Source organism: Leuresthes tenuis, unplaced genomic scaffold, assembly GCF_036924035.1.
Source record: "Leuresthes tenuis unplaced genomic scaffold, fLeuTen1.0.hap1 SCAF_2, whole genome shotgun sequence".
In the NCBI taxonomy this organism is placed as follows: domain Eukaryota; kingdom Metazoa; phylum Chordata; class Actinopteri; order Atheriniformes; family Atherinopsidae; genus Leuresthes; species Leuresthes tenuis.
The window spans coordinates 35,537,446-35,550,094 of record NW_027325356.1 but is presented as its reverse complement, the minus strand read 5'-3'; the positions used below and the strand labels follow the sequence as shown (position 1 = coordinate 35,550,094).

Genomic DNA, 12,649 nt, shown 5'->3' with positions numbered 1-12,649 from the left:
CCGCATTTTGAGGTTGTGTGCACATTCTTCAGTTAAAACAAACTGTGGTGTGACTGCTCTGTTAGTGCTGATCATTTGAAGCCATTTTTAATGCTATCAACACCTTGGTGTGCACCAAAGAAGCAGAAGGCCTTTTAAAAATATGGCTCTCATACTTCTTCATAGTTAACTCTGGTGAGGTTTGATTTAAATATGTGCACAGCCCAGACCAAACACATGCAAACAGATGATAGTTGATTATTGATTGAAGCTTACCTCGTTCATCGAAACAAAGGAGCTACACTGCTCATTACAATTCAGTACGAGTGTCGGAACCCTTGGAGCATAGCTTCATTTCTATGTGCAACACAGAATCCCCTGCTGCATGTTTTTAAACTTATTTATTTATTTATTTCAAAAGTTCTTTAAGACATCTCTACTGGTAAAAAAAACAACAACAAAAAAAAAAACCACTATCATATAGCGTTGATTTGAATCCAAGAAGAAGAATCCAAGAAGCAGACATATCCCTACAAACAGCATTGTTTTGAAAGTTTGTAAGTCAACAAAATATAACATGGTGTGACCTTATCAATATGTTATGGTATCAGTTAAAGGACGTCAAAGTAAACAAAGACCAAACTCTTACTTTGTTCCACACTCTAACACCAAATTACAAATGTGAACTCACTCTGAATGACAATTTGTGAAGAATGCACATTTTTCCACTTATTCCTGTGTATCATGTGAATGAAAATATTTGTATTTTAGGCTCTCTGAAGCTTTGGAAACATGACTGCATGCGTTCATGCAAGTATTGTGTCTTCTTTCAATGGCCAAAAGCAGAGACAGGAAAATGAACTACATAATAAAGGAGAATTTGGATGAAAAATGAGCTGTCTACAGAACGGCAATTAGATATGTGTGTGTGCATGCATGTGCGTGTGTGCAAATACACATCTTTAAATACACACCTGTGTGTGGGTTTAGAGGATTAACAAGGCTGAAAACTAAGAATGTTGGATGTCTTTAGAAAAGTGGTATGAATGGAAATAACAGAAGACAACAGAAAATGAACCTTTTAAGAGCAGAAAAATACCCTTGGAGTATACCTTGCATCCCTAAGCCATGATGAGATATATGTGTGCAATATTTATACTTCATACTTGCTGGCAATTTGCAGAATGAGTTAGGGGAATTTTATTTTTCTGCGTGAATGCATCATCCTAACCGTGGATGAATCCCATCCTAATCAGGTTGATGGTGGGTTTCCTAATTTCAGGTGCTTCTGTATTAATTCTGTTAAACTGAATTCAGATCTTTAATTTGGCCATTAGAAAACATTAATCTAACTCTTCTTTAATCATCCGTTGGTTATTGAACTTGTGAGCTAAGGGTCATTGTCATATCCCCTGAACTACTCTCTTTTTTTTTTTGGGGGGGGGGGGGGTGCAGGATGTGGTCTTGATGATAATGGAGATGGGTAGTTAAAACAACCATCTTGTCTGGGTGTTAATGAAATGACAGATTGTTTGAAACAATCGTTGTGTCTGAGTGAGACAAATGGTTTGCAGATTGAAAAGTCTATTGTGGGGGTTTCTTCAGCAGTCCTAAGAGACATAAATTTTATCATCGCAATTGTTCCGTCAATGATATGAAGTCTTACAAGCTCAGATAAGGCAAAACAGGCCCAAACTATATACTACCACCACTGTTCTCCACAGGGATAAACTCCTGATGGTGGAATGCAAGATTTCTCTTTCTTCAAAGACAGCACTTCTATTTTAACCGTAAAGTTCATCTTAAGTCGAATCTGTCTTCAAAACACCTTTCCAAAGTTGTAAAATATTTGTTGGTCCTTTGTTTAATTTGATTGTCCTTGATTGTTGAACTTATATAATTACTCAAGAAATTGATCTGAAACATGGAAGTTTCAGTATTTGAAAAGCTGAATAAACGGATTGCACAATCAACAATTTGTATATTACATATTTTAAGTTACTTCTACTTCTTGGTGTTGTATTTTGTCAGCCATTTGGGCGGATCAGTGACTTCAAAGTGCATTGTTGCATATCTGCTCTTTTTTTTACATCTGAATGCTCAAGAAGATGGTAGAAATGGTCAAAACATTCACTTGATATGGAAGGTTAGAATAAGTAGGCAGAGACTGAAAGAAAAAGACTGTAAGACTGCTGAGTTGGAGGAGTTGAGAGGTGCGATTTTAACAGGAAGCCATGGTACAAATGAGATGTCTAATGTGTGGAAATACAGACAGAGGAGGTTCCTGATGATGTAGTGATTCCTCCCTGTGGTTTTACCACTAATGAGAACATCTGCATCAGTGAAACATACGCAGTGTGAGAGATAGCTGAAAGGGAAGTGCTGCCTGAAAGGAGAAAACACATAGACTTGGAGAAACTGAGTAGAAATCTGCTGCAAAAATACATGAAAGAATGAAACACAGAATCATGTTCTTAACTTACATGGCTACAATTTCTGGAAATGGCAAAATAAAAAAAATGACATCTTCTTACTGCTTTCTCTAATTCATCTAATGTTGGCTTTTGATTTCCTCTTTTTCCTCCCAAGGTGCCAATGCCCAGCTCAATTTGAAGGACCTGAATGCCAGCAAAACAAGCACAGTTTCCATGGCAATGGCTATGCCTGGTTTCCTCCTATGATGCCTTGTTACGAGAGCCATGTGTCATTGGAGTTCATCACAGACATAGCTGATGGACTGCTGCTGTACAGTGGGCCTCTAGCACAGCTGCAGGCCTGGGACCAAGAGGACTTCATGGCAATTGGTATGAAAAATCTCATCTGACTATGATTCAAAGCACTTAAGCTGAGCTGAGACAGAGACTACTTTTATCCTTTTATTGGTAACATTTCAAAGGAAGGTAAATCTGTTTTAAGACAGAAAGAGATTTTTATGCTTTGACACATTGCCAGATTCACCCTCAACAACACTCGACAGTATGATATGACTGCATGCTAAAATCACATCAGAAGTGGAGTTTATATCCATATATTAAGTGAGGTGATGAATGGAGGAATTTTGTCATAGAGGATGCCAGACAGATGGAATGAAGATGAAAGTGAAAAAAATAAGAGAAATGGAGGAAGTTTGATCGCCACTGTATCTTTACTTTAAACTGAAAAAGCTGAAACCAGACAATCTTTAGTTTAGGGTGCCACTTGCCGGAGGCAAATGAAAAATGTGTAGTGTCCGTAGACTCCATAAAAGAGATGGATATGGCAATCTTTGTGTTTTCCCTTAAGTGATTTTAATCTCATCAGTTACAGTCACTCCCTCTGATCAGTGTGCCAGTGCCTCTTCTGGAAATAATTCAACAATTAAGCAGATATAAAGAACCTGATATCTACTCGGGTAATTTACTGTACCATGTCACTGATTAGTTGGGCATGTGTCCATCTCTGTGCTGACACGATAACATATCTTTTTGTGTTCTCTTAGTGAGAGTAAAATTGTAGAGTAGAAGGTGGTGGTCACAGAAGGGCATCACCATCCAAAAACTGATTACATTTGTAGTTATTAAGTATTTGTTGTCATTATTAAGTAAGGTAGATATGTACAATTCAATTTTTGCTCAACTTTAACCCGGGGAACTGTTTCTGGATTGGATATGAGTTTTAGATCTAACCCTGTGTATTAACTTGACAAACCACTCACACACGCTCTTGTTTTTCCCCATGATACACACCATGAAATTTGAGTAGCATGATGAAAAAACTAGGTGTAAAGCAAACAGCATCAGGGTACCAGCTGTAGCTCTTTCTTTGTGTTGTCACGCGAATACTCGTGATGTTTGAGCACAATGAAGCTTTTTGAGTAGATAGAGGCAGGCATGAATTAAAGACATTAAAAAGTGAGAACAAAATGTGTTCTAGATCTTGGTATATTTAGTGTTTTAATCTGATTGACTAACACCTCCTTGTCTCTCTCGTTACTTCTTACCTTGCACTGGTGATCGCTCTTGGGAGAGATGATGTTATTCCATCACTGCCAAAGTAACATGTGTGGGCGGTGCGGTCCGCCTAGAGATGAATGTGTTGTGTATATGCATGTCTGCCTGTGTGTAGATCATGGGCAGGTTTGCAGTACAATTCCTGAATTATTTTCTCTGCTAGTGTTTGTTATTGGGTCATAAAGACTTAGGATTGGGTTAGTGGAGTCGTTAGTGGCATCACTGTGCAGCGTGTAATTAGAGTCAGGCTGTACATATTTAGATCTTTAATTAACTTGTTTCAAGGTTGACCTACTGCATGTAATAAATGCATCAGTAAACCCAGTATGTGCTGGAGCTAAATATTAAAGCGTCACGGTATGTACGTATACCAGTATACCAATTAGCATTTTCATAAGTATGTCTTAAAGAGCTTGTTTCTTCTTACAATACTGCATCCAGACTAGAATAACCTCCAGCCCTTCTGGAACCCTGAAATGGATAAAGTGGATAAAAAAAGGATGGATGGATGGATGGATGGATGGATGGATGGATGGATGGATGGATGGATGGATGGATGGATGGATGGATGGATGGATGGATGGAAATCAATCAATCAATCAATCATGAACTCCATTTATTCCAATCTTCATTAGTAGTTCCTGTATTTTAGTTTAGGATCAGGCATTGCTGTAAGTTTGGGCACATGTTAGTCTTTATATTGGCTGAATTGTTTACAAAAAGGTTCACTGTTGTTGAGTCCTTACTCTGTTTTGAGAAAGCGTAAAGGCCAAAAACAAAACAACTAATAGAGGTAAAACAACAAAAAAAAAGAGTTTCATGACGTGCACATAATGGACAAAGATAAAAGCCTGTAGGAGTAAAGCACCAGAGTTTACTCAAGATATGCACTGTCGCCTCACAGCAAGAGGATTCCTGGTTGGGGCTGGGGCCCGGCTGGGGCTTTTTGTGTGGAGTTTGCATGTTCTCCCCGTGTATGTGTGGGTTCTCTCCAGGCACTCTGGTTTCCTGACAAAAAACATGCATGTTAGGGTGGGCATGCATAGTTGTTTGTCTCGTTTGTCTCTGTGTGGCCCTGTGATGGACTGGCGACCTGTCCATGGAGTACCCTGCCTCTTGCCCAATGACAGCTGGAATAGGTTCCAGACCCCACCACACTGAATTGGATTAAGTGGGTATAGAAAAGAGTTGCATGGATGAATTTTTCTTTGACCAGAGTCTGCCTTCTACATTAACTTGCAAAATGCATACAGATAAGTCAGGCCTATGGTATTCCTCAATTACGTAGGCTTAATTAAACTTGAACTGTTCATGCCAGCCCAATAAGTAGTGACCACTCCAAGTACCATTTTCTTAGGTTGGTGCTCAAGAAGCCATATTTCTCAAATAATAATCAAATGGAGTAATTTACTGCCTAATCAAACAACATCTTGAGCTGAATGTTGAAAGTGACAGTCTGATATTACTGCGTTACAAATAGGTATGATTTTAGTTTACGTGTGTAGATAGAAAAATGCATTTCAATCAGCATCATGATACAGAGAGAGCTGGGGGTGTAGAGGAGATGTTGCTGAAGTATCGAAGGGCCACAGTGACACATGTCAGGTGGCTTTAAAGGAGGTTGTTTAACGGTCTGATGTGATTTTTCTTTTAATCATATAACATAGCACTAATTCACCACCAGAATTAGTTTTCTGTAATTGAGAGTGTGAGAGAGATTTTGCGTGTATGGGAGAGACTGTTAAGTGATGCTGCCCATTGTGTCTGATCATACTCGTCACTTTTTTTCCCTCACGCTCACACATGTACACACATTACCACTCGCAGACTTTCAGCTTCTTATCAAGATGCCGGTCTGCTGCTCTGAAGCCACCTGCTCATCCAACTTTTTTTCCTGCCAGAGGGCAGCTGTGCCAAGCTGGGCCTGCTGTGTAAGCCTTAGAAGGTGTAAAGCATGCACACGCATTAACACGGAGTGGGAACATAGCAGGTTACAACGTTCAGTCTTCAACCACTTGGAGAAGAGGATATCACATGGCTTTATCACAGTCTAGTGTGTGTACATGTACACTAATATAACTAACCTAAGCTGACCGTTTGTATTCTAGCTAGACCAGAAAATCAGATCTTAAATTTCTTACATGAAAGTGAAACCTAAAACTTTCATAAATCCATTTTAAGCTCTGGATGATCATCTAGATTAAGGTTCATATTGTTCAAGCTGAATTCTTGCTTCGCAATTTTATGCATGGAGCTTATCCAGATCTTCACACAAAAGAGCATCATTTCAAAGAAAAATGTATTTTTTTACACTGAACATATATTTTATTTATACACATATATCTTATTCAGGAATGTAAACAAGTGATGATGAAGTTCAACTCGTATAACTGACAAACACCCACCCAATGTCACTGCTTTTGTATGAAAACACTTGACGTTATTTTTAGATCTTGCTTTCAAAACTGTTTCAGCTTTTTTGGTGTCAGATGTGATTATTATTACTTGGAGGTGGGCACACGACTCCATACAAAACCAGTTGAGGCCAATCCTGATCAGGTTCTGACCTGGTCATCAGTAAACTACCCCCATACATGGCTCTGTAGAGGTCCCAGGTTTCCCTATTCCAGGCAGAGTAGATTTTATTTTCTCTTTTCCCCCTTTCTAATATACATGTAATGCTTTGTGTTTGCCTAGATTTTCAAGACAGCATATTTCTGTAGAATAACACATCATGTTACCGCTGCTCATTCTGTCCGTGAGTGTCAGGGACATGATTTCAAGGCGTAGAGCCAAGGTGAAGAATCTGGGATGGAGATCAAGAGGTTACGTTAGTGTGTTTTGCAGATGATGTTGTCTTTTCAGCATCATCAGAGGAGAGCTGACCCTACATAGAATAAACTACATAGAATAAACCCACTAGTCCAACTCTGTCAGGGGTGACAGAGTAGAGATAGGGTGCAGGCATAGAAAGAAGTGCAGAAAGATAAAGTGAAAAGATAGAGGGTGTAGGTAAGTACAAGGTAAGTGCTAGGATAGGAGATGCTCTCTGAAGAGCTGGGTTTTCAAGAGTTTCTTGAAGATAGACAGGGACGCCCCTGTTCTTTTAGCACTCAGTAGGTCATTCCACCATCGTGGGACGACACATGAAAAGAGTTTGGATTGTCTTAGGCGTGGTGTAGGCACTGCTAGACGACAATCCTGGGACGAACGGAGGGACCGAGTTGTGACATAAGCCTTTGCAAGAGCATTCAAGTAGATGGGAGCCGTTCCATTAAGCACTTTGTAGGCTAACATCAGTGACTTGAATTTGATGCGAGCGGCTAAGGGTAGCCAGTGGAGTTCAATGAACAAAGGGGTGACGTGTGTTCTTTTAGGCAGTTCGAAGACCAGACACGCCGCCGCATTCTGGACCATCTGCAGAGGTTTCATAGCACAGGCTGGGAGACCAGTTAGGAGAGCATTGCAGTAATCAAGGCGGGAGATGACCATGGCTTGCACCAGGAGTTGGGTGGCATGTTTGGTTAGGTATGGTCTGATCTTTCTTATGTTTAGTAATGCAAAGCGGCATGAACGAGCAACCGAGGTAACGTGATCTTTGAAGGTTAGTTGGTCATCAATCATGACACCCAAGTTTCTAGCAACCTTTAATGGAGCAAGAGATACAGATTCAGTTTGGATGCAGATGCTGTGGTGTATGGTTGGTTTGGCTGGGAAGACGAGCTGTTCAGTTTTTGGGAGGTTAAGTTGGAGGTGATGGGCTTTCATCCATGTTGATATGTCAGAGAGACAGTCTGAGATACGTGCTGAGACCGTGTGGTCGTCAGGTGGGAATGACAGATAGAGCTGGGTATCATCAGCATAACATTGGTATGAGAAGCCATGTGATCAGATGATCTGTCCCAGTGAGTTGGTGTATATGGCAAAGAGAAGAGGTCCCAGTACTGAACCTTGGGGGATCCCTGTGGCGAGGTGGTGCGCTGCAGAAGTGTGACCAAGCCAGGATACTTTGAAAGACCGACCAGTGAGGTATGATTCAAACCAGGAGTGTGCTCTCCTTGTGATGCCCATGCTAGAGAGTATGGACAAAAGGATACTGTGGCTGACAGTGTCAAATGCAGCCGATAAGTCAAGCAGGATAAGTACAGAGGACTTCGCTGTCGCTCTGGCTTCTTTTAAGGCTTCTGTCACAGCCAACTTTTAAACCCAGATTGGTTTGGGTCAAGGAGGTTGTTATGTGAGAGGTAATCGGTGTTATCTAGTATTTAAACTGGCTATTTACCACGAAAGACCAATTAAGATGCTGACAACAGATTATATGACCTATTTAAATCAGTTACAACAACAACACCAAAGCATTATGCCTTGGACTCACAAATTGTATAAGCACCTTAAAACATGCTCTCAGGGAAGAGGAGCATTTTCTTAGCTCCTAAAAAAAGGGTACTTAAGTTGCACTGCAAAAATTCATTTGAATGACAAGTCACTGTGGATGTGCCTTTCCTGCCGTTCTGAGTCAAGTATACTGCTGGCGCTGCTGGAACTTTCAAAGCAATAGTTCACAAAACAGAAATCATCACACCGACATCCACCTTGAAAGAAACAAAAATAACTTAGAATCAAAGTTGAACTCATATAACTCAATTATGCATTTCAAATGCATATGTATTTTCTATCTAATTGTATTACACACATTCTGTGTCATGGAAAACTTTTAAAGCGATTGTCTTGTTGACTCAGTGTAAATAAATCAGATTTGATTAGAGGAAGTCAGTGCAAATGTTTACATAAAACTAATGGGTTGAATGTCAGCCCGTTCTTTTGTGAAACAAGCTTTACTGGTTATGATTTCTTATTCATTATTAAAATTTTTCAAGAAAAATATAACAACAATTGACCTGTGCTCAATCAAGATTTTCTTTATTCCATAACCACTTATCTATTTCTTTCTGTATTTCTTTATGCATTTCTTTGTTTATCAGCGATCCAATATTGCTACAAACTATTCACACCCACAAGTCATATTAGAGTAACCTCAACTCCGAACGTTGCTATATTCATACAAAAAGTAAAACGTTTTTTTCAAATTCTGATTAACAAACAGGAGCAAATTAGAGAAATATCTTCTTTTTTTTAAATCCATCCACTCACCACAGTGGCCAAGTCTATGCAATGTCTTCATTGAGTTCTCTGTTTTGTTTAGAAAGATGGTATTCATTTGGATCAGATCAAAGTCTGAAGGAATAGATGAGTTGAGAGAGCAACTCTGATCAAATGTCATGTTTCTGTTAAGGCAGGTATTAGACAACAGCTTTCCTGCCAATCTAAAGTTTGGAGATTAGATTCCACAAACCAACATCACTAAGTTTTTTAACCACAAAATAAAATTCAACTCAAAAATTGTTTTAATATTGCTCTTTATGTTTTTATGGAAACATTGAAATTGATTGATTTTGTAGTGTACTGCCACTGCATAGAAATAAACACAACTTTTAACTTTAACTTTAATGCTACACTGCCTGGCTAGGAAAAAAAAGGTCACTCTCTTTAATATTTTGGTGGATCACCTGTAGCTTCCATTACAGCACACATTCACTGTGGCATTACTTTGATGAGCTCATGCAATGTCATAACATTTTTCCATCAAAGTGCAAGATCCTGTATGATGGGAGTGAGGACTGTCTAAAGACTCCCTAAACCACTCTATCACAATTTGAAACCAAGTACTATAATATATAAAAAAAGTATTAACTTATTAACCTGGTCAATCAGTATATTCAAATATTCAACTGACCTTATTTTTGAGCACATAATTAATTCTGAACCAAACTGAACACAAACTGATGCAGTCCAAGGTCACAATGCTGCTCCCGCAGAGCTGTTCAATAAGCACAGGATATGATGAATGCAGCGCTTCATTATTCTCTTCATTACTCCCCTTTTCCTGATGTCATTCTGGAACAGGAAAAAGCTGGACATATATGAGCACATGACCTTTTACTATTGAAACCTTTCTTTTCATGTTGTTTTCAAAATGCCTCACTGATAAGTGGTTGTCTTAAGGTCACGGGGCTCTCTTCACATTGTGCCTGAGGAAATTCTCTATGAAACTGTGAAACATTACCATAAATTCTCCTGTTTTTTTTCTTTGATTAAATTTCACCAAATGTTAAAAGCCTAAATTTCCCTGCAGCCTAAATTTCTAACCAAAAAGATGATCAGTTAGATTTAGATATTGTTGCCCGCTGGAAGTTATTAATCACTCTAGTATTTTCCCAGTGGGACCTTTTTACCTATTTACTTATTAAATCGAAATGAGTTGGGGTTTTTTTGGGGTTTTTTTGGGTGGTGGAAGAGTGGGGGTGAGGGGGTTGGCAGGCAGCATGTATACTAGTTTTAACACACCAAACACTGGAGATGAAGCTTCTCCGTACCTGTGATTGAGCAGTCATCATTATCGCTCCCTTCTTCAGGAGTTTCCTGTTCCAAAGCTGAACTGCCAGCAGCACTGAGAAAAGCAGATCACACTTCAAAGGTCCGGGCTCATCGCAGAGCTTGGTTTCCTGTCTAATCAGGCAGGGAGAAGGTGAGAGATCGCTACCCACAGATCTCTCACCAGGCGGGATTGAGGCACAGCTGGGCCTGGCAGAAAACGTTTCTAGGACTGTGGCATGTGCACGATGATCCTTTATTTTCTCCTGGTCTGGGAGAAACCTGTCTGAACTAGAGGGAGTCTGTGCCGCTGCTTGGATTAGATCAGTGTTTCTCAATTCCAGTCCTCATGACTAACCGCCCTGCATGTTTTTGATGTTTCCCTCCTCCACCACACCTGATTCAAATGATCAGCTTGTCATCAAGCTCTGCAGTGGCCTGATAAGGAGCCATTAATTTGAATTGGAAAAATATACTTTTACTGATCTCTATTATGTTTTTCTATGTCACATGAATTCCTACTTCCTACAAGATATTGTGTTTATGTATTTATTCATTTTTCTAAACATTGGATATCTTTATTTCTCCTTGTCCACTTTTGGAGGTTGATCAAGTAACTAGCTGTCTCTGCTCTACATGGAGATTGTCAGGGTAACAATTAGTTCCCAGCAACAGACAATAAATGACAAACATGACCGGCAGCACTGGGCTTGCTACCACACATGCATGCAAAGTCTTCCAGCCAGCAGCCAGTTCTTTTCCAATCAATAGACAAATTAACAAGACAAATTCAATTTGTCTAATTACAATCCCAACAGGGAGTCCAATAAGGGTTTCCTTTGAAACAAGATGAACACATTATCCTTACTTACTGTGTCCATGTCGTGCCCATATCAAAATGAAAGACTGATTGATGACAAGAGACCATAAACAAAAAAGAGAAATTATCTAGCAAGCACAAAAGTACTGATCCACTTTGGCATTATATTGAATTTCCACAGAGCTGTGATGTAGCAGTTCCCCCCAGCCTGGCACTATACTAGCTTTCTAATAGGAACTGCTGCTGGGTGCAGAGGTCCAATATGTATCTACTGCAGGGCTTGCTAGCCGTCGGACAGGCTCTGCACACTAAACTTGCTGTTTCACCTGCTGATTTGTTCACAGACTGACTTCTGTAGGCTTAAATGTCTATGGGCATGGTGTCTGTGTGTGTTTATGAGATGGGGGGCGTTGCAGTATGATTTGTGATGCTGTTCATGCAGTCCATATGCTCTCAGTTTGACTCCTTTGTATCCTGAGGCCATCAGAGGAGGAGGACATATTTTATATTTAAAAGCCTTCATCTCTGTGGGTGTTCAAATTCACCTTGTAGACAAAGCACACACTTTTACACTCTTACGCTTTCTTTATCCTCTTCCTCTGCCTATTTTCTTTCTCAGAGTGGGAGGTAATGAATTACATATGAGTAGCAAAAAAACTAAGCATGTTTGTGTGGATGAGCCCTTTAAGAGCAAAGTCTTGTCCTAAACCTGTTGCTCCTAGAGCAGTTAAATGACTTGCCAGTTCATATAAAGATTCCATTTGGTCTTCCAGAACGTTGCACTCCCTGCTATTCTTTCTTGGAAGCTTTATTCATTAATTATTTTCTTCTTTTTGTGTCTCTATAGGGCTCTCTTATTTAGTTCACTCCCATTCTTTTTTTATTTTGCCAGGGTGCCAAAATAGAGGTTCAATAATTTGTAGGTTTTATTTATTCGGTTATATCGCTGTGGGATTTTTCCATTAGACACATTTTTGGGAAAAACAGATTATGCCTATGTCAATCATACCTGCTCATGTTACCAACCCTGTCCCCCATCACATGTGTTTTTATTGAGAAAAACTTGCAAGACAATGGGGAACAGCTGGAGTTTGATGCTATGAATTGATCTCTACAGCTGCAAAAGAACACAACAGAAAATCTTCAGATACTTCACACTGAGTGACCATGTCTTCACTGTTCGTCCTTAATGATTACATCCCTAAGAATATGTATTAACAAATATTTGAATGTCATGTCATGCTTTTCTTCCCCTCTTTTTCTCTCAGAGGGGAACATATGGCCCACAGACTAAATCAAGGTTTGATTACTCATTAGCAGATAAGATTCAATGAAGGAGTAAATGACTGATTATTGGTTGCAGATATTAATATTGATTGAAGTTGACAATCTTGATCTGCCAGCTTAGTCTGACAAATGCAGAAGTGGT

The 12,649-nt window shown here is 39.5% G+C and overlaps 1 protein-coding gene across 1 annotated transcript in view; it reads left to right on the top strand.

Annotated features, from left to right (window-relative positions):
• LOC140302177 (neural-cadherin-like) overlaps positions 1-12,649 on the top strand; it is a 216,499-nt gene that overhangs the window by 136,317 nt on the left and 67,533 nt on the right. The window contains exon 26 of the mRNA XM_072380982.1: positions 2,569-2,783. Coding sequence (XP_072237083.1) covers positions 2,569-2,783 — 215 coding nt within the window. The remainder of the gene's footprint in view (positions 1-2,568; positions 2,784-12,649) is intronic.